At 37.5% G+C, this 21,659-nt stretch overlaps 1 protein-coding gene across 11 annotated transcripts in view; it reads right to left on the bottom strand.

Moving 5' to 3' along the window:
• BIRC6 (baculoviral IAP repeat containing 6) overlaps positions 1 to 21,659 on the bottom strand; it is a 237,240-nt gene that overhangs the window by 203,544 nt on the left and 12,037 nt on the right. For all 11 annotated transcript variants that reach the window (XR_001160238.3, XM_012788389.3, XM_012788384.3 and 8 more), the window contains exons 2-3: positions 6,867 to 7,048; positions 4,554 to 4,691 (exon numbers count right to left, since the gene is read on the bottom strand). Coding sequence is in view for 10 of the 11 variants with exons in the window: in XM_012788389.3 (XP_012643843.1) it covers positions 4,554 to 4,691; positions 6,867 to 7,048 (320 nt within the window). In the remaining variant the exon portion in view is untranslated. The remainder of the gene's footprint in view (positions 1 to 4,553; positions 4,692 to 6,866; positions 7,049 to 21,659) is intronic.

Genomic DNA, 21,659 nt, shown 5'->3' with positions numbered 1-21,659 from the left:
ACGCAAGCCAGAGAAAATGAATAGTTCCAGAAACACTCAAGATCCTACAACCTCAGTGAAGTTTCTGGAGGTCCAGTGATCTGGTCATGTCAGGTACCTCCAAGGTGAACAAGTTGCTACAACTTGTAACATCAAGCATTGAAAAAAAATACAATGCTTGATAGGCCTATTTGCATTTTTGGAGCCAATATTGAGCATATTTCAACATGCTGCTCTAACCCAATTATCAAGAAATCCATAAGGCTGCCAATTATAAGGTATAGAACAAGAAGAAACTGTGCAACAGGTCCAGACTGTACTGAAAGATGCTCTGCCACTTTTACCTTAAGAGCACATTCAACAACACTGACGCTGTAAGTACCCATGGCAAATAATAATGCTGTAAAAGCCTGTAGCAACCTGAATTAAAACAATCACATAGCAGAATGCTAGGGTCCTGGAGCAAAGCCCTTTCATGGAAATAACTGTTCTTTTGAAAAACAGCTCCTGGCTTCTTACTGATCCCAGATAAGAGATTAATACCTATCCACGAAACTAATGTCTATATAATCAAAGCCATCCATCACAAAGTAGGTGTTAAACCAAACCATAATATTGAGCACAAGCAACAAGTATCCTTCATCAAACGTTTTATAGGGATCAGTCTTAAGACACTCCGAAAGGTACAAGTTGAATAAGCAAGTGGCTCAGACCTATATAATACCCACTCCCATTTTAATACCTCCTCCTCATTCCTTATGAAAAGTTTCATAGGAAATTCCTTATAATAAGATAATCTGAGGGAAAAATACCCTTGGCCCCGATTTACAGATGGTTCTGCATGATATGCTGGTACTATTTCAAAGTGGATGGCTACAGAATTACAGGCCCAATCAGAAGTACAGTGGTGAAGGAAAATCTTCTCAGTAGGCAGAACTTTAATCAGTGTATTTGACTATTCTTTTTGTCTGGATTCCGAGTTAACCAGAAATAAAGGTCCTCACTGATAAATGGACAGTTCTAATTTATTTGCTGGATGGTCAGGCATTTGGAAAAATCAGAATTGGAATGCTGTTAACAAGGTCAAGGGTAAGGTCTATGGACAGATCTCTCAAAATAAATAGTGTATAAAAATATTTGTCAAATACATGAACTGTCACCAAAAGGCCTCCATTCCAGAGGAAACGGATAAATTATAAACATTGTATATATGTCAGTCAGCTTCTCTCCATAGCCACTCTAGTGCTTGCTCAATGGACCTGTATGCAAAATGCCATGGCAAAAGAGAGAGAGGCTACACATAGGTCCAACAACACAAACTTCCCCTCACCCAGACTAACCAAGTTACAGTTATTGCTGACTGGCTAATACACCAATAGCAGTTACCAAAAGTGGGCCATCAATATGACACCATTTCCCAGGAGAATAAGCCAGCTATCTAATGGCAGATTGATCATATCAATTCCTTCAATCCTGGACTGGACAGCAATTTGTCTTCACTATAACAGATATGTTTTCCGGGTATGCATTTACCGGTTCTGCCCACACGGCTTCTGCCGTAATATTATATCACTGCTTGTGGACTAACAAAATGTCTTATGCACCATCATGGTATTCTAGACAACTCTGCTTCTGAGCAAGGAAAGCATTCAAAGCAAAATAGGATGTGGCAATGAGCTCTTGCCCATGAATTTCACTGGTGTTAGTGTATATCATCTAGAGGGAGCCAACCTGACATGAGTTCAAAGGCCTACTAAAGACTCAGTTTCAATACTAATTGGGAGAGACACTCTGAAAGGTTAGAATTATACCTTACAGAATAAAGTTTATGCTTTTGATCAACAAAAAATGCATATTAAAGTTTCTCCCAGCAAGGTCACTATTATACTTAAAAAAAAAAAATCTATGAATAGGTTTTTTTTTGTTGTTTTTTTTTTTGAGACAGAGTCTCGCTTGTTGCGCAGGCTAGAGTGAGTGCCGTGGCATCAGCCTAGCTCACAGCAACCTCAAACTCCTGGGCTCAAGCGATCCTCCTGCCTCAGCCTCCCAAGTAGCTGGGACTACAGGCATGTGTCACCATGCCCGGCTAATTTTATATATATATATATTAGTTGGCCAATTAATTTCTTTCTATTTATAGTAGAGACGGGGTCTCCCTCTTGCTCAGGCTGGTTTCGAACTCCTGACCTCGAGCAATCCGCCCGCCTCGGCCCCCCAGAATGCTAGGATTACAGGCGTGAGCCACTGCGCCCGGCCCTATGAATGGGTTTTTAAAGCTTTAAGTTCTATAGGTCTTACTTCCCAAGGGAAGAATGTTCCAGCAGAAGTACAAAAATGCTTCCATTGAAATGGGTGTTAAGACTACTACCTAGCAATTCTGGGCTCCTCTTACCACTGAATAAACAGGCAAAAAGCAGGTTATTCTACTGGTTGGTCTGATTAAAACTGACAAACTGGATTAATGCTAAATTATAGGGGCAAGGAAAGCTTTTGTAGAATCCAAGAGATTTCTATAGGGTGCCTCTTAGTAATTCCATATCCAATAGTAAAAATGAATGGACAATTATTAATACAACAACTTTAAAAACATAGTACCACTGAGGATTCAGGTACTTCAAAAATGAAGTCTTGGGTCACTCCACCATGTAAAGAATCCTGACCAACTGTGGTACTGGCTGAGGACAAAAGGAATATGCAATGGGTAGTAGAAAAAAGATGTTATAAATATCAAATATATCCTCTTGACCACATAGAATTGAGGAATTCAGTAGCTATGCATATTTTCTTCACTTTTTATTGCATAAACGATAGACAGGTAGACAGATGGACAGATGTAGATTTAGATGGACATAGACATACAGATAGATAGTCATACAGACATTATTTTATGTAAGAATTTCTGATTGTTGTTAATGTAGTCTTTAAGTAGCACAGTTCTGTTAACCAAACAGTGGGACTATGACTAAATTTTAGGAGTATCCACCTAGATAGATTTAAAAAAATCTGTTTAAACTTTGTGTCTCCCTTTTCTGGAGAAAGAGAAAGAAACACCTTCATTTGTAAAAAGGAGCGATGCTTCTTCTTATTAAGTATAATGTTTCTGTTACATGAAAGTTCAAATACAAATACATATATGCAGAAAAGGTGTATGGAGATGTTGAGCAGCCAAAGGAGTAGAGTGTGCCAGTTACTAAATTATTGTCTCTCAGTTCCAAACCTATCCTTTAATTCTCTGCTGTGCCATGTTGGGGTTGGGACTTGCAAACTCTATTTCCTCTTTGTCAACCAGTTTCCTGGTTATTAGGTTCTGCCAACAGGAGCACAGAAGGGAAAACGCAAAGCATGCTAAGGGGACAAAGATTTGTTCCTTTCTATTGCTCCACTGCTGTCAGCATTGTTTCAGCAAAGAACGTGGTGGCAGCAACTGACACTTCCAGTATTCAGTATTCTGTTTTGGATTTTTTAGCCTTCCCAGATCCAGTTTCATGGCACTTCCTCAGAGTTAAGAGCAGCCAAGTAGCATCCCTTTTCAGAGACCTGAGTCCGAATTCCACAAGGCCCTTCTCCAAGCTCCTAAAGTACCAGTAGGGCAGCAGTTCCTCATCAAAAGTCTGAGTCCCAGATCCATGGGGTCTATTCTCTAAGCATCTAGGTTCCAATAATCCTCTTCTTTTCGTTCCTCTAGACTTAGGTGAGAGCTGCTTCCTGTAGTCACCATTCTGTGTTACCTCAGTGTTTCCTTTTAATTTACTCAGTTCTCAAACTCCTGATTAAATTAACTTCTTAAAATAAATTCTTCCTATTGAAATTCATAATATGGTTTCTGTTTTCCTAAAATGTCCCATCAATAGAGTAAGAACTAATAAAATCATGGTAAATCTACAAAATAAAATTCAATGTAAATAAAAAGAAGAACACAAATGATTGGAGGATTGGTATAAACAGATAACCAAGATAAATTCTTAAGTGAAAAAAAGCAAGGTCTATCACAATATTTTAGTATAATTACAACTGTGTTTAAGAAAAATGATCTGCATAAATGCACAAGTTACTTTTAGGAAAATGGCTTTTATCTTTTCTTTATATCCTTCAGCATAGAAGTTTTATATGTATTACATTTATAATGTAGAAAAGGTCTTAAAAGAAAAATACAGAATTAATGAAATACATAAAAAGTTTTCATTCAAAGCATGAAAGAGACATCCCAGTCATGCCAAAAAGTAATTTCAAAGAAAGCACATAATGGTCCCATTTCCATATTCTATTCTAATCCAAGCTTATAACCTAACAAGGAAGCCTCTTTCATCAGCCTCAAGACCGATATAGGGCCATCAGGCACTAAGAAAGATTCACACAGACGCCTTAGAAACACAATAAGCAAAACAGTTCCCACAAACTGAATTTAAACTTCAATAAAAGTTTCAACTTTGAAATGACTTACAAGCACATTTTGTTTTTCAGAAGAGAGAAAAATCTAGAATTAGAACATTTCCAGGGGAAAGAGAGGGAAAAGCAAAAGGACAAAGGTGTTCATTCTGTTATAACCCCAAACAAGGTAATTTTTAACTTCTTACCTTAGCAACTTTGTGGTTTGCGGCAGTCTCGTGAGATGTATTTTTTAAACCATCTTTGAGCTGTGTGATGAACAAATCGTAACCCTCCATACTAGAAATATCTACCTTTTCTAAACATGCTGATAAGAGTTGCTGTGCCTAAATAAAAAAGATGATCACAGAAAATTAAACATACACACACCAAAAAATTGAGATCCTCATTCAGATATTTTATATGCAATGATTATGACACAGGTATTATACTAACCTTATCTACTTTTAGTTTTTTTAACAAACCTAATTAATAAAATAATGATTTAAGGGCTGCTATAAAATTAAATGAAATAAAGCAATGTATTCAGTGTGGTGCTACATACTAAAGTTTCAAGACACAGTAGTTATTATAAACCAAATCAAGATAGAAAAATGGGGGCCAGGCACAGTGGCTCATGCCTGTAATCCTAGCACTGGGAGGCCTAGGCAGGAGGATCGCTTGGGCTCAGGAGTTCGAGACCAGCCTGAGCAAGAGCCAGACCCAGTCTCTACTAAAAACAGAAAAATTAGTTGGGCATGGTGGTGTGCACCTATAGTCCCAGCTACTCGGGAAGCTGAGGCAGGAAGATCACTTAAGCCCAGGAGTTCAAAGTTACGTTGAATTATGATCGCGTCACTGCACTCCAGCCTGAGTAACAGAGCAAGATTCTGTCTTTAAAAAAAAAAAAAAAAAAAATAGACTTCAGTGGCTTTTTGGTAAAAAAAAAAAAAAAAAAAATCAATCCGCCAAATGCAAAACAATAATTAACAACTTAGTGTAGAAGAAAAAAATAATATCTTACTTTATTAGGGAAAACAGCATTATAATTGTTTATAATCTATTTAAGATGATTCAAAATCCAACAACGTTGAAAAATATACTTTAAAATTACATGACATGAACATTAACCCACACAAAAAGTATTTTAAGTTGGGCTAGATTTAATGAAAATTTAATACTACAGAAAAATACATATAGCTAAAATTTAAAACTGGGATTGAGAGACATGATACATAGCAAAAATTACTGGTTGTAGGCCGGGCACGGTGGCTCATGCCTGTAATCCTAGCACTCTGGGAGGCCGAGGCGGGCGGATTGCTCAAGGTCAGGAGTTCAAAACCACCCTGAGCAAGAGTGAGACCCCGTCTCTACTATAAATAGAAAGAAATTAATTGGCCAACTAATATATATATAGAAAAAATTAGCCGGGCATGATGGCGCATGCCTGTAGTCCCAGATACTCGGGAGGCTGAGGCAGCAGGATTGCTTGAGCCCAGGAGTTTGAGGTTGCTATGAGCTAGGATGACGCCATGGCACTCACTCTAGCCTGGGCAACAAAGCGAGACTCTGTCTCAAAAAAAAAAAAAAAAAAATTACTGGTTGTTTACTAGTATGTATTTTTCCTTTTGAGACAGAGTCTTGGTTTGTTGCCCTGGCTAGAGTGCTGTGGCATCAGCCTGGTTCACAGCAACCTCAAACTCCTGGGCTCAAGCAATCCTTCTGCCTCAGCCTCCCGAGTAGCTGGGACTACAGGCATTTGCCACCATGCCCAGATAATTTTTTCTATGTATTTTTAGTTGGTCAATTAATTTCTATTTTTAGTAGAGACAGGGTCTCGCTCTTGCTCAGGCTGGTCTTGAGCTCCTCCTGCCTCAGCCTCCCAGAATGCTAGGATTACAGGCGTGAGTCACCACGCCCGGCCTCTCCCTTGTTTTTTAATATTAAAAAAAGACACCTCCTTCCCAGTCTGCCTCACAGCTTGGTGTAGCCAAGTGACTAAATTCAGTCCAATGAGGTGAATACAAAAGGGCATATGGGAGAGTGTGTGAAAGACAGGAAAAGAACAAGAACAAATGACAGGGAGAAAGAGAAAGAGAGATAGGAGAAGGAAAGGAAGGAAGAGAGATGGCAGTGTGCTCCCGGGCCTTTTGCCCTCCCTTTCCCTGCAAATGAGAAAGCTCACAAGCTAACGTAAGTGTTGAGGTTAGCAATGCTGGTCCTATACTTAGCCCTGGACTGTTACTGGAAAGAACTTATCTTGTTTAAGCCATTGTATTTCAGGGTCTATGTTACAGCTGTTCAATCTGTGCTGATGCACAATTCACACCTAAAATACCACTTCAACAAGAACCAACTTACTATGCAGAGGAAAGACATTTAAACAAAGTTGTGATTATTAAGTTAATTCTTTTTTTTATAGGGGTATATATATAATATACTGAAAGCTTAATTTCATTTAACATCTAAACATTTGAGATTACATTAAGTAGAAGACCACATTGATACTTATTTCAACTTACCTCTGTAACAGGTAATTCAAGCTGAACCATATCATCCTGCTTTGAAACTGGAGTTTGCAGAGCAGTGTCTAACAACAAGATTCCATTAAGGTCTTTCCTGCATCCTACTGCATAATCATCCACAAATATAACTTTATCCACAGCAGAAATATACTGACATTTCACCTGCCCACCTGGTTTAGCTGTTAAAAGAACAAAAATTCAACACGTAAGATTTTAAGACCAATAGTCCATTAAAAATAAATGTTTATCAGGAGTTCAAAACCAGCCTGAGCAAGAGCGAGACCCCGTCTCTACTATAAATAGAAAGAAATTAATTGGCCAACTGATATATATATAAAAAAATTAGCCGGGCATGGTGGCGCATGCCTGTAGTCCCAGCTACTCGGGAGGCTGAGGCAGAAGGATCACTCGAGCCCAGGAGTTTGAGGTTGCTGTGAGCTAGGCTGACGCCACGGCACTCACTCTAGCCTGGTCAACAAAGCGAGACTCTGTCTCAAAAAAATAAAAAAATAAAAAAAAATAAATGTTTACATGGCAACTCAACACAATATATAATCCTGGACTGAAAAAAATTGTTCTAAAGAACATTATTAGGACAACTGATTAAATTGGAATATATACTAGAGATTAAAGTATCAATGCAAAATTATCAAAATTTGACAACTGGGACGGGAGCAGTAGCTCACGCCTGTAATCCTGGCACTCTGGAAGGCCAAGGCAGGAGGATCGCTCAAGGTCAGGAGTTCGAAAACAGCCTGAGCAAGGGCAAGACCCCATCTCTCCTAAAAATAGAAAGAAATTAGCTTGACAACTAAAAAGATATAGAAAAAATTAGCTGGGCATGGTGGCACATGCCTGTAGTGGATTGCTTAAGCCCAGGAGTTTGAGGTTGCTGTGAGCTAGGCTGACGCCATGGCACTCTAGCCCGGGCAACACAGTGAGACTGTCTCAAAAAAAATTTTTGACAACTGAATTACTGTTATAAAAGAGAGTATCTGGCCAGGTACAGTGGCTCATGCCTGTAATCCCAGAGCTTTGGAAGGCCAAGGCAGGAGGATGGCCAGAGGCCAGGAGTTCAAGATCTGCCTGGGCAACACAGTAAAAGCCCCTAAAATAAAAAATAAATTAGCCAGGCATGATGGCACACATGTGTAGTCCTCACTAACTCAGAAGGCTGAGGCAAGATGATTGCCTAGGTCCAGGAGTTTGGGGTTACAGTGAGCTATGATCCTATTAGTGCACTCCAGCCTGCGCTACAGAGTGAGACCTGACTCTTTAAAAAAAAAAAAAAAAAATGGTGGAACAAAACTTTTAAAAATGAAATTAAAATATGTCATTGTTTTGCAAAATTCAGTAAGCATAAAGTCAGGAAGGATAGTTACTAGAACAGTAGCTTCCCCTTATCTGCAGTTTCACTTTCAGCAGTTTCAGTTACCCACAGTTAATCAAGGTCCAAAGATAGGCAAGTATAATACAATAAGATATTTTCAATCAAGGTCCAAAAATAGGTAAGTATGGTAAGATATTTTGAGAAAGAAAGACCATGTTTACATAACTTTTATTATAATGCATTATCATATTGTTCTATTTTATTAATAGATATTGTTGTTAATCTCTTATTGTGCCTAATTTATAAATTCATGGGTATGTATATATAGGAAAAAATATAGAGCTGATCCTTGAACAACAAAGGTTTGAACTGCATGGGTCCACTCATACATGAACTTTTTTTCAATAAATATATTGGAAAAATTTTTGGAGATTTTATACAATTTGAAAACACTTGCAGACAAGACACATGGCCCAGAAATATAAACAGATAGATAGATAGATAGATAGATAGATAAATAAGAAAAAGGTATGTCACAAATACATATGTAGATAACAGTCCATTTCATCATTTTCTACCATAAAATATAAACAAATCTATTATGACAAGTTAAAATTTATCAAAACTTATACAACACACTTATAAACCATACATGGCGCCATTCAGTCAAGAGAAATGTAAACAGATGTACAGATGCAATATTAAACTATAGCTGCATAAATTTACAACTTACTGTACTACTGTAACTTCATTGGTACTTCAGTTGCAAGTATCTGCTTAAAACACCATGCGATGCTAATCATCTCCACCTGGACTGTTCATCTCTTCAATAAACTGAAAATTGCAGTACAAAGAGAGCTTTCACGGCTCTCGTGTATTTAGTATGTTTGGTGCAGTATCCTAAACCTTGAATAACACTATGGGACCCATACAAAGTGCCCCTAGTGATACTGAAAGTGCTCCCAAGAAGCAAAGTCACGACATAAGAGAAGGCTGAATTGCTTGATATGTACCATAGACTGAGGCCCCCACCTGCAGTTTTCTGCCATTTCAGACAGATGATTCATCTGGTAAACAGACAATGTAAGCTTACGACATTTATACAGTACCGCACTACAAAAATTGTAAAGATAGCTTTAAACTTCCAACTATAATTTTTTTTTCTTTTCTTTTGGAATCCTTGGAAATATTTTTTTTCTTCAACTATAAATTTTAACTCTAAATTTTTCAACTATAATTTATAACCATACATTTTTTAAAACTACAAATCCTACATTATTTTAGAGATAAGAAACAAACTATATCCACATGTTCTGGTTAACAACAACAACAAAAAAAAAACAAACTATAAAACTCACAATTTGGTTAAAACTTTCCCAGATAGGTGTAAATGTAAGAATGGGTTTCTACACAACACTAAGATTCCATTATGTCGTCACTAGAAATTCCTCAAGAGAACAGGACCAAAAAAAGTCAACAATTTTCTTTGTAACTTCTTGCACTATGCACTACTAGCACTCAAAATAATAGACAGTGACCAAACAGTCTTGGTGGGAATTTCTTTAGACCTCTTTCAGGCCTACATGACAGCATGCAACAGGACTATGTTCATTCAGCTGAGTTCATTCTCAGTTTCTCGAATGAATTAGAAAAGACCATTCTTAAACAGAGTGCTATACTGCTCAGGGCAGGGAAGTGAGAGTAGGCTGATGTCAGTCATGCTCCTTCAAAGGCTCTTATGCCCTCAACTTAACTAATTATTAGGTTATCATGTATGAAATGTCCAATTTTCTTAAGTACTAAGTTTGACAGTTGATATCTCTCACATCTCACTTTGACACTTCTTGTTTTATTTGTCTTGTGAAAGAACATCCTCAGTCTTTAAAACACAAGGTCTGGTTTGTGATTATGTTTGTGATTATCTTTCAATTTTTTTTTCAGAGCAATTTTTATGAAACCATGGATAAGTCAAAAATTCATGTTATTTTCAAATATGAATTCCATCATGGAATCAACCAATGCTGTGCAGACAGCTTGAAATATCAACGAAGTGTTTGGGATGGATGTGGCTAATGAACATACAGTACATCAATTGTTTCAGAAGTTCCATCCTGGTGATTTTAAGCTTGAAAATGAGCCATGTGAGCAACCTGAGACCAAGATGGATAATAATGGGTTGAAAAAGCTATAGTGGAAGAGAATCCATCTCAACCTACATGTGAATTAGCAGCAAGGTTTGACGTTACTTTTCCAACAATATTGGACCATTTGAAACAAACTGACAAGGTAAAGAAGCTGGATAGATGGGTTCCACATGAAATAAACCAGCATCAGAAGAGAAACTGTCTCGAAGCTCACCTTTCTTTGCTGTCATGACACAAACGTGAATCATTTCTACACCGTATTATTATTGCATGTGATGAAAACAGATTCTTTTTGACAATCACAAGCATTCAGCACAATGGTAGGATAAAGATGAAGTGCCAAAACACAGTCCAAAACCAAATGTTCATCAAAAAAAGTTAATGGTGTCTGTTTGGTGACGCAGTGCTGGTATTACCCACTATAGCTTCACGAAACCCGCTCAATCCATTACAGAGGATGTCTACTGTAACCAATTGGATGAAATGAGAGGATGCTTGCAGTTAAGCAGCCAAGATTGGTCAATAGAGACAGGCCAATCCTCTGGCAAGAACACAAGTCACAAAAAGCAACACTGGTCAAACTACAGAGAGTGGACTTGGAAACTCTCTGTCATCCACCCTATGAACCAGACCTTGCAACAACTGACTACTACTTCTTCCAGGCATTGGACCTGGCAGGGAAAACTGTTCAATTCTGAACAAGGTGTGGAAAATGCATTCTGCGATATCCTTACCACTCGCGCTCTTCAGGCTTCTTCACTACTGACATAAAAAAGCTACTGTTAAGGTGGTAAAACTGTGTCTACAGTTTAGCTACACACTGTGATTAATAGCACTGCTTTTTGTTTGAGATACACTTTTGATTCAAAACTGGACATTTCATATTTAATGACCAAATATATCCATAAAGACCCTATTTCCAAATAAAGTCACACTCCAAGGTTCTATGTGGGCATGAGTTTGGAGGGAGGATTATTCAAGCCACTACTGACACTTTTCTCTGAAACTTTTATTCAGCCTGAGAACTTTATCTTGCAAGAAAGAGCTTAGTATGCTCAAGATGAGATTTAATGATTTGCCCCAGAGAAGTCCTAGATTTCTGCATAGGAAAAGCTTCCAGCAATGAACAAAGAATGTTTTGTAGAATTTTTTACCTTCTTACATGTTGAACAAGTCTTTTCTTACTAAACAGTCAATAAGATGAAGAACAGATTCTTTAATTTCAGTTAAAAATGAAATCCATATGTGCTTAAATCTGATCCAAAATTGAGTATTTATACAACAAAAAACAAGCAAAAGTTTCACAATGAGAGGTAAATTTCAACGCTTCTTTTCAGTTATAAGAATAACCATTTTAAGCACATAAAGGTCCAAATAAAAGAGATCAAGAAACCAAGAGATCCATATTGGAGCCTGATTGTGTTACTCAGTAAGAAAATATCTTTTCAGCGTCACATAACATTGTTATACTTTTATTCCTATTGCTTCCTCTCATGTCAATAAATTTGACATTCCTCTCATGTCAATAAATAATGTTGCAAATAACATTAATTAAACTCAACTTACAGCCTATATTTAAACTAAATATATCAAGCCTAATCTTTAAAAAGAAATTAAATTTAATTTGGCATCAACCAGTTATTTAACAGAAATTTTTTTACCCTATGAATTTTAAATGTCTGAAAATACATTTCTTAAAGAAAGATAAGCTGTGCTTAGCTAATGTTTGTTATGTTTTCAAGAAAAATTGGCTAAAGAGTTAGTTTTGGTTTTTTAAATGGGGAAAAAATTTCCTGTACATATTGGCCTCTTAGAATTTTATATAGAAGATATCTATAAAAAGACTTTTAAACCTACATGGAAAAAGTTTGAAAAATCATGTAGGAAATTTTAATGAAGGAAAAATCTATACCAGAGATCAGCCAGTTTCTTTTGAAAAGAGTCAGATGGTCAGTATTTTAGGCTTCACATGTAGTTCTCCCAAATACTCAACTCTGCCCGTGTGGTACAAAAGCAGTCAGACAGTATGTAAATAAATGAGTGTGGACAGATTGTAATAACACTTTATTTACAAAATTAGAAGGCAGCCTGAGAGCCACAGCAGTGGCAGGCTAGAATACTGTGACACATACATACACAGACACACACACACAAGTTTTCATCCACAGTTCCTGGCTCATAACTCAATTCATAGCTAGTCGGTCAAAAGTGCTGGAGGCCCAGACTTGCAACTGGTATCTGAAGGAGAGTGGGGAAGATGGTCTTGTGGAACTGAGCCCTCTAGACCTAGGGTCTGAAGCTATCTCCAGCTACTGTCAAAACTGAATTGGAGGATACCCAACTGGTGTCTGCTGCAGGGTTGACTGATTGCTTGCTTGTTGGTGCGAAGAGATGCCTACATATTTGGTGGTCACAGAAGTTTTCTGTGTTGATTGTTGTTGTTGAGTGAGACAATACAAAAAGTACTTTGAGTATGTTTTTCCTCTCAACCACAGACCATAATAATTTGCAGACCTTGGATCTATACCAATGCCTTGCATTAGTACAGATTTCTTTCTGGTAGAGGGGAAATCTCTCAAATATACTAGGTTAAAAATTCACAGCCAGACATAATAAATTAATAAAAACTCAACAAAGAAGACTCTTAAAGGCAACCAGAGAAGAATTACTTATAGGGAGTCAATAAAAGCACATTTATCATTAAAAACCAAGAGTTTCATTAGGAAGTGGATCATTTTTTAAGTATTGAAAAAATACTGCCGGGCGTGGTGGCTCACGCCTGTAATCCTAGCACTTTGGGAGGCCGAGGCGGGTGGATTGCTCAAGGTCAGGAGTTCGAAACCAGCCTGAGCGAGACCCCATCTCTACCAAAAATAGAAATTAATTGACCAACTAAAAATATATATACAAAAAAATTAGGCCGGGCGCGGTGGCTCACGCCTGTAATCCTAGCACTCCGGGAGGCCGAGGCGGGCAGATTGCTCGAGGTCAGGAGTTCAAAACCAGCCTGAGCAAGAGCAAGACCCCGTCTCTACTATAAATAGAAAGAAATTAATTGGCCAACTAATATATAGAGAAAAAATTAGCCGGGCATGGTGGCGCATGCCTGTAGTCCCAGCTACTCGGGAGGCTGAGGCAGGAGGACTGCTTGAGCCCAGGAGTTTGAGGTTGCTGTGAGCTAGGCTGACGCCACGGCACTCACTCTAGCCTGGGCAACAAAGTGAGACCCTGTCTCAAAAAAAAAAAAAAAATTAGCCGGGCATGGTGGTGCATGCCTGTAGTCCTAGCTACTCGGAAGGCTGAGGCAGTAGGATCGCTGAGCCCCAGAGATTGAGGCTGCTGTGAGCCAGGCTGACGCCACGGCACTCACTCTAGCCTGGGCAACAAAGTGAGACTCTGTCTCAAAAAAAAAAGAAAAAAAAAAAGAAAAAATACTATATCCAACAAAAATATTCTTCATGAATAAAGATGAAATAAAGAAATTCTCAGATGAAGTAATACTAAAAAGAATTTTGCCAGGAAAACTGCTCAAAATGTACTACAAAAAGTTCACCAAGCAGTGCAAAGATTAAGAATGACAGGGAAAAAAAAAACACAGAAATGTTAAATATCTGGGTAAATATAACCAATAATTCTTAACCTCAGTTCTTTAAAATATATTTGACAGCTCAAAGCAAAAATGACATTGTCTTATGGGGGTTTATAGATACAATAAGTCCACAATAACTTAAAAGTAGGGAGGGCACTATATATAATTGTTAAGTCGTTTTCTACAGTCCACTTAAAGTGGTAAAATATTTGTTTAGATTTTGAACTGTTAAGTATGTATACTGTAATCTCTCAATTACTAAAAAATATATTTAAGGAATTATGTGGTCAAAAACACAATAGATAAAACAATCAAAAAATGGTTAACCTAAAAAAAGGAGAAAAGATAGAGAAAAAGGAAACAAATGTGGAATACCAAATCGAAATATCAATAATTACATTAAATATACACAGCCTAAGTATGCCAATTAAAAGACAGATCGTCAGAAAGAATGTACTTAAACATATATACCACACACCCACAAACAATCCAATTCTCTGATGTCTACAGAAAACTCTTATCCTAAGAGGCAAAAGTAAAAGGATAGAAAAAAGATACACTGTGCAAGTGGTTACATTAATGTCAGCCAAAGAGACCAGAGCAATGCAAATTACCAGGCATAAAGGAAGACATTACATAATGACAAAAGGGTCAATTCACAAAGAAGAAAAAGCATTCCTAAATATATACACACCTAACAGAACTTCAAAATACATACAGCAAAACTCCAACTAAAAGACAAAACAGACATCCATAATTATAGTTGGAGACCTTAACATTCTTATCTAAGTGATAAATACTCTCTCAGTAGTTGATAGATTAATACCATGTTTCCCCAAAAATAAGACCTACCTATAAAATAAGCCCTAGCAGGATTTCTAAGCATTTGTGCAATATAAGCCCTACCCCCAAAATAAGACCTAGTGATGGGCGTGGCTACACAGCGCATCTGCACAACCCATGCATTTCGTTGTGGAGTGGTAAAGAAGATGAGCAGCCCTTCTCATCTGCCCCATGAAAGCTCTACTGTTCGATATGAGAGATTGGGGCCAATGGTTCTAAAGTAAATAGAGTCACAAGATATTCAGGATGGAACTCGGGGTTTGGAGAGTTATGACAATGTTCCAGAAGACGACGACTTAACTATATTTGAATAAATGTAGACTGTTGTACCATACTTAAAAAAAATAACACATCCCCTGAAAATAAGCCCTAGGGTTTCTTCTTGAGGAAAAATAAATAATAAGACCCTGTCTTATTTTCAGGAAAACACGGTAGTATACAGAAAACTGACAAAGATACAAAGAATCTAAATAGCACCATTAACCCATTAACATTTACAGAATATCCCACCTATCAACAGTAGAATACACATTCTTCTCAAGTACACATGGAATATTCATCAAGAGAGATCATACGCTGGGTCATAGAGCAAACTTTAATAAATATAAAAGAACTGAAATTGAAAATACATTCTCTGACTCTAATGGATTTACAGTAGAAATCAGTAATAGAAATGTAACAGGAAAACCCTGAACACTTAGAAATTAATCAACAACTTCTAAATAATCCACACAGGTCAATGAGGAAGACTCCAGTAATTCACAAAATGTTTTTTGTTTTGTTTTGTTTTGGTTTTGGTTTTTTTGAGCCAGGGTCTCACTCTGTGGCCCAGGCTGTAGAACAATGGCCTCATCGTAGCTCAATGCAGCCTTAAACTCCTGGGCTCAAGCTATCCTTACTCTTCAGCCTCCCAAAGTGCTAGGATTACAGGCGTGAGCCATTGTGCCTGACCAGAAAATGTTTGGAATTAAACAAAATGAAAACATAAAACATCTACATTTGTCATATGTAGCTAAAGCAATGATTAAAGGAGAATTAACAGAAATTAAATGCTTATATTGTGGTATGGGACATAGTCTCAAATCAATAACCTAAACTTCCTACTTAGGAAACTATTAATAGAAAGAGCAAAGTAAATCTAAAACAAGCAGAAGAAATAATAAAGTAAATAGCAAAAACCGATAAAATTAAAAATAAAGAAAAATCAACACAGGAAAAAATTAGTTCTTTGAAAAAAATCAATAAAATTGGTAAACCTCTAGCATGACTGCCAATAAGGAAAAGAGAAAACACAAATGAGCAATATCAGGAATGAAAGGAGATAGATCCTGAAGACATTAGAAGATAATAAGAGAACAACTCTACACTCAGCAATTTGACAACTTAAGTTGCCAAATTAATTTGGTATTACAAATGTTAAAAGGATAACTGGGGAATAATATGAATAAATCTACACACAAAAAGTGGACAACATAGATGAAATGTACCAGTGCCTTGAAAACCACACAACTACCAAAACTTATTCAAGAGGAAACAGATAATCTGAATAGCCCTATGACTATTAAGGATATTGAATTCATAGTTTAAAATCCTCCAAAGAAACCTCCAGGCTGACATGGTTTTACTGGAGAATTCCACCAAAGGTTTAAATAAGAAGTAACACCAATTCTACATAATCTTGTCCAGGAAATAGAAGAGAAAACCCTTCCAAATTCATTTTATGAGGCCAGCATTAACCTGATACCAAAACAAGAAAAAGTACAAGAAAACTACATACCATTATCCCTCATGAAGATCGATGCCAAAAAATTTAAAAACTCAAAAAATTAAAAGCAAATCAAATTCAGCAATATATAAAAAGAATGGGCCGGGCGCGAGGGCTCACACCTGTAATCCTAGCACTCTTGGAGGCAGAGGCAGGCGGATTGCTCGAAGTCAGGAGTTCGAAACCAACCTGAGCAAGAGCGAGACCCCCATCTCTACTATAAATAGAAATTATGCCGGTCACAGTGGCTCACGCCTGTAATCCTAGCACTGTGGGAGGCCAAGGTGGGCAGATTGCTCGAGTCAGGAGTTCGAAACTAGCCTGAGCAAGAGTGAGACCCCAACTCTACTATAAATAGAAAGAAATTAATTGGTCAACTAATATATATAGAAAAAATTAGCTGGACATGGTGGCACATGCCTGTAGTCCCAGCTACTTGGGAGGCTGAGGCAGCAGGATTGCTAGAGCCCAGGAGTTTGAGGTTGCTGTGAGCTAGGCTGACGCCACAGCACTCACTCTAGCCTGGGCAACAAAGTGAGATTCTGTCTCAAAAAAAAAAAAAAATAAATTTTTAGAATAATTTTTATGAAACTACGGATAAGTCAAAAATTCGTGTTATTTTCAAATATGAATTTCATAGTGGAACCAATGCTGTGCAGACAGCTTGAAATATCAACGAAGTGTTTGGGATGGATGTGGCTAATGAACATACAGTACATCAAGTGTTTCAGAAGTTCCATCCTGGTGATTTCAATCTTGAAAATGAGTCATGTGAGCAACCTGAGACCAAGATGGATAATAATGGGTTGAAAAAGCTATAGTGGAAGAGAATCCATCTCAACCTACATGTGAATTAGCAGCAAGGTTTGACGTTACTTTTCCAACAATATTGGACCATTTGAAACAAACTGACAAGGTAAAGAAGCTGGATAGATGGGTTCCACATGAAATAAACCAGCATCAGAAGAGAAAAGGTCTTGAAACTTGCCTTTCTTTGCTGTCACAACACAAAGGTGAACCATTTCTACACCGTATTGTTGCATGTGATGAAAACAGATTCTTTTTGACAATCACAAGCATTCAGCACAATGGTAGGATAAAGATGAAGTGCCAAAACACAGTCCAAAACCAAATGTTCATCAAAAAAAGTTAATGGTGTCTGTTTGGTGACGCAGTGCTGGTATTACCCACTATAGCTTCACGAAACCCGCTCAATCCATTACAGAGGATGTCTACTGTAACCAATTGGATGAAATGAGAGGATGCTTGCAGTTAAGCAGCCAAGATTGGTCAATAGAGACAGGCCAATCCTCTGGCAAGAACACATGTCACAAAAAGCAACACTGGTCAAACTACAGAGACTAGACTTGGAAACTCTCTGTCATCCACCCTATGAACCAGACCTTGGAACAACTGACATTCACTTCTTGCAAAGAAAATATTCAATTCTCAAAAAGGTGTAGAAAATGCCTTTTGTGATTTCCTCGCCACTTGCTCTCCAGGCTTCTTGGCTGATAGCATATGCAAGCTACCATTAAGATGGCTAAATGTGTCGACAGTTTAGGTACATACTTTGATTAATTGTACTGCTTCTTGTTTGAGATACAATAAACTACACTTTTGACTCAAAATTGGACATTTCATATTTAATGACCTAATACATTCACCATCACCACCATCCATTCACAGAAGTTTTTTTCATCATGCAAAGAGAAACTCTACACCCTTCAGAAACTTCCACTTGCCCCCTCCCATAGCCCCTGGCAATCCATATGCTACTTTGTTTCTATGAATTTGACTATTCTAAATACCTTGTATGAATGGAAAAAATTAAAATTACTATATGATACAGTATTTTCCCTTTTTTGACTGGCTTATAGTACCTTGCATAATTCACAGCAAGGTTCATCCACGTTAGATCATGTGTCAGAATTTCCTTTCTGGCCAGGCACGGTCGCTCATGCCTGTAATCCTAGCTCTTTGGGAGGCCAAGGTGGGAGGATCACTCATGGTCAGGAGTTCGAGACCAGCCTCAGCAACGAGACCCCATCTCTACTAAAAATAGAAAGAAATCAATTGGCCAACTAAAAATATATAGAAAAAATCAGCTGGGCATGGTGGCACATGCCTGTAGTCCCAGCTACTTTGGAGGCTGAGGCAGGAGGATTGCTTGAGCTCAGGAGTTTGAGGTTGCTGTGAGCCAGGCTGACGCCACAGCACTCTAGCCCAGGCAAAAGAGTAAGACTCTGTCTCCAAAAACAGGAAGAAAAAAAGAATTTCCTTCCTTTTATCTATTCAACCATCAATGGACCACTCACTGGGTTGCTTCTACCTTTTGGCCATTTCAAATAATGCTCCTAGGAACACTGGTAGACAAGTATCTCTTTGATTCTCCCCTTTCAATTCTTTGAAGTATATTCCCAGAAACAGAATTACTGGATCATATGATAATTCTATTTTTATTCTTAATTTTTTTAGGGACCTTCATACTATTTTCCATATCAGCTACACCATTTTACACTTCCACCAGCAGTGCACAAGGGTTCTGATTTCTCCAACACTTGTTATTCTCTGTTGTGTATTTTGTATATGCTGTTAGGTAAGCTCTAACTTCATACTTTTGCACGTAGTTACTGTTTTCCCAGCATCATTTGTTGAAAAGACTGTTCTTTCCCCTAATGAATGGTCTTGGATCCTTTGTTGAAAATCATTTGACCATATATGCAAGGGTTTATTTCTGGGTTCTCTATTCTATTCCACCAGTTCTCTATTCTATTCCAGTACCACATTGTTTTCACTACTATAGTTTTGAATTAAGTTTTCAAATAAAGTGGTGTAAATCCTTCAAATTTGTTCTTTTTCAAGATTGTTTGGCTATTAAGGGACCCCCTAGGAGTCCACATGAATTTTAGAATGGATTTTTCTATTTTTGCACCAAAAAAAAAGTTTTGGGATTTCAACAGAGATCGCAACAAATCTGCAAACTGCTTTGGGTAGTATAGACACCTTAACAATATATAGACAGTATGAAGCTCCAGTAAGGATGCTGAGCAACTGAAACTCTCCTACATTTCTAATGGAAATGCATAATGGTACAGCTACACTGGCTTGACAGTTTTTTATAAAGTTACACTTACTTGGTAACATACACTTACCAAATGGCCCTGTAACCCCACTTCTATGTATTTATCCTAAAGACATAAAAGCTTATGTTCACATAAAAACCTGTACTCAGATGTTTATATTAATAGTCACTCTATTCATAATCACCAAATACTAAAAGCATTCAAACATCCTTCAAAGAGTGACTAGCTAAATAGTGATACATAAACACAACAGAATACTATTCAGCAACAAAAAGGAATGAACTATTGATACATGCAACAACTTGAGTAAATCTCAAAGGTACTATGCCAAGTGCAAGGAGTCAGTATCAAAAAGTTACATTCTGTTCAACCCTAGAACTAAATTTAAAAAAAAAAAAAAAGGTAGGGGAGAGTTACATACTACTATATGATTCCATTTCTATAACACTGTAGAAAAGACAAAACTAGGGCCAGATATGGTGGTTCACACCTATAATCTCAGCACTTTGGGAGGCCTACGCAGAAGAATTACTTGAGCCCAGGAGTTCAATACCAGCTTGAGCAACATAGCAAGACCCCATCTCTACAAAAAAAAAAAAGTTAGCCAGGCATGGTGGCACACATCTGTAGTCTCCCAGCTACTTGGGAGCCTGAGGCAGGAAAATCACTTGAGTCCAGGAGCTTGAGGTTGCAGTGAGCTACAATGACACCACTGCACTCAAACCCAGGCAACAGAGTGAGACTCTGTAAGACAGACAGAAAAAAAGACAGAAAGAAAGAAAAGACAAGACAAGACTACAGCATGGAGAACAGATCAGTGGTCACCAATGGTTAGTGTATGGGAAGAGTGTGACTACAAAGGGGTACCACAAGAGAATTTTTACGGGTGTTGAAACTGTCCTATGTTTGTGATTGTCCTATGTTATGATTGTTATGATTGTGATGGTGGTTACATGAATCTACCCATGTGTATTTGTAGGCAATTTTACTTTACAGTAATTAAAAAATAAAATTCAAAAAATATTATAAAAGAATAAAGACACAGGATAATATTCATAATACCTTATTAACCAATTGAGGGGTGTAGTTCATTATACATCATTATGTTGCAAATTCTATAAAAATATATTAAATAGAAAAAAGTAAATCGAAATACCAAAATGTTAATAGCCATCTCTCAGCAACGAACCATCTCTCAGCAACTTAACAGCCATCTCTCAGCAACTTTTCCTTAGTCTACCTGACATCGTATAATAAAGTACATCACTTTTAAAGTTGAAATTTTAAAAGGAAGGACACTGTGTTTTTTAAAATTAGTTACCAATTCTAATATCTACTTTAAGAAACAGTGTACATTCCTACAAAACTTGCAAAAATACCCATTTCCACTGAGAAATCATCAGGCTTCAATGTTTTAAATAGCCTACTAAAATGTACTACATACAACATCACTCAAAGTCAATAAAGAAGGTACGAAATTAATGTTACGTTCTCACAAAGCTTTTAAAATATAATCAAAGGCCGTGCCTGGTGACTCACGCCTGTAATCCTAGCACTCTGGGAGGCAAAGGCCGGTGAATCATTTGAGCTCAGGAGTTCGAGACCAGCCTGAGCAAGAGCGAGACTCCGTCTCTACTAAAAATATATATATAGAAAGAAATTACTTGGAGAACTAAAAATATATAGAAAAAATTAGCTGGGCATGGTGGCACATGCCTGTAGTCGCAGTTACTCGAGAGGCTGAGGCAGAAAGATTACTTGAGCCCAGGAGTTTGAGGTTGCTGTGAGCTAGGCTGACGCCATGGCACTCCAGCCCAGGCAACAGAGATTCTGTTTCAAATAAAATTAATTAATTAATAAAATGTAACCAATGAAATCATTTAATAAGAGAAAAGGTGTCAATAACACTATAGTATTCAAAGCTAAGATGGGTGTTCCTATAAAACAGAACTCAGTGCAAAACAAAGTAAGTTTGGGAAAGTTCAGTGACTAGGCCATGAGGAAAGGGTAACAAAGGACAAACTGCAATGCAG

The sequence above is a fragment of the Microcebus murinus genome, chromosome 3 (assembly GCF_040939455.1).
Source record: "Microcebus murinus isolate Inina chromosome 3, M.murinus_Inina_mat1.0, whole genome shotgun sequence".
NCBI lineage: Eukaryota > Metazoa > Chordata > Mammalia > Primates > Cheirogaleidae > Microcebus > Microcebus murinus.
The sequence above is the reverse complement of the archived record's forward strand: the minus strand, read 5'-3'. Positions and strand labels throughout refer to the sequence as shown.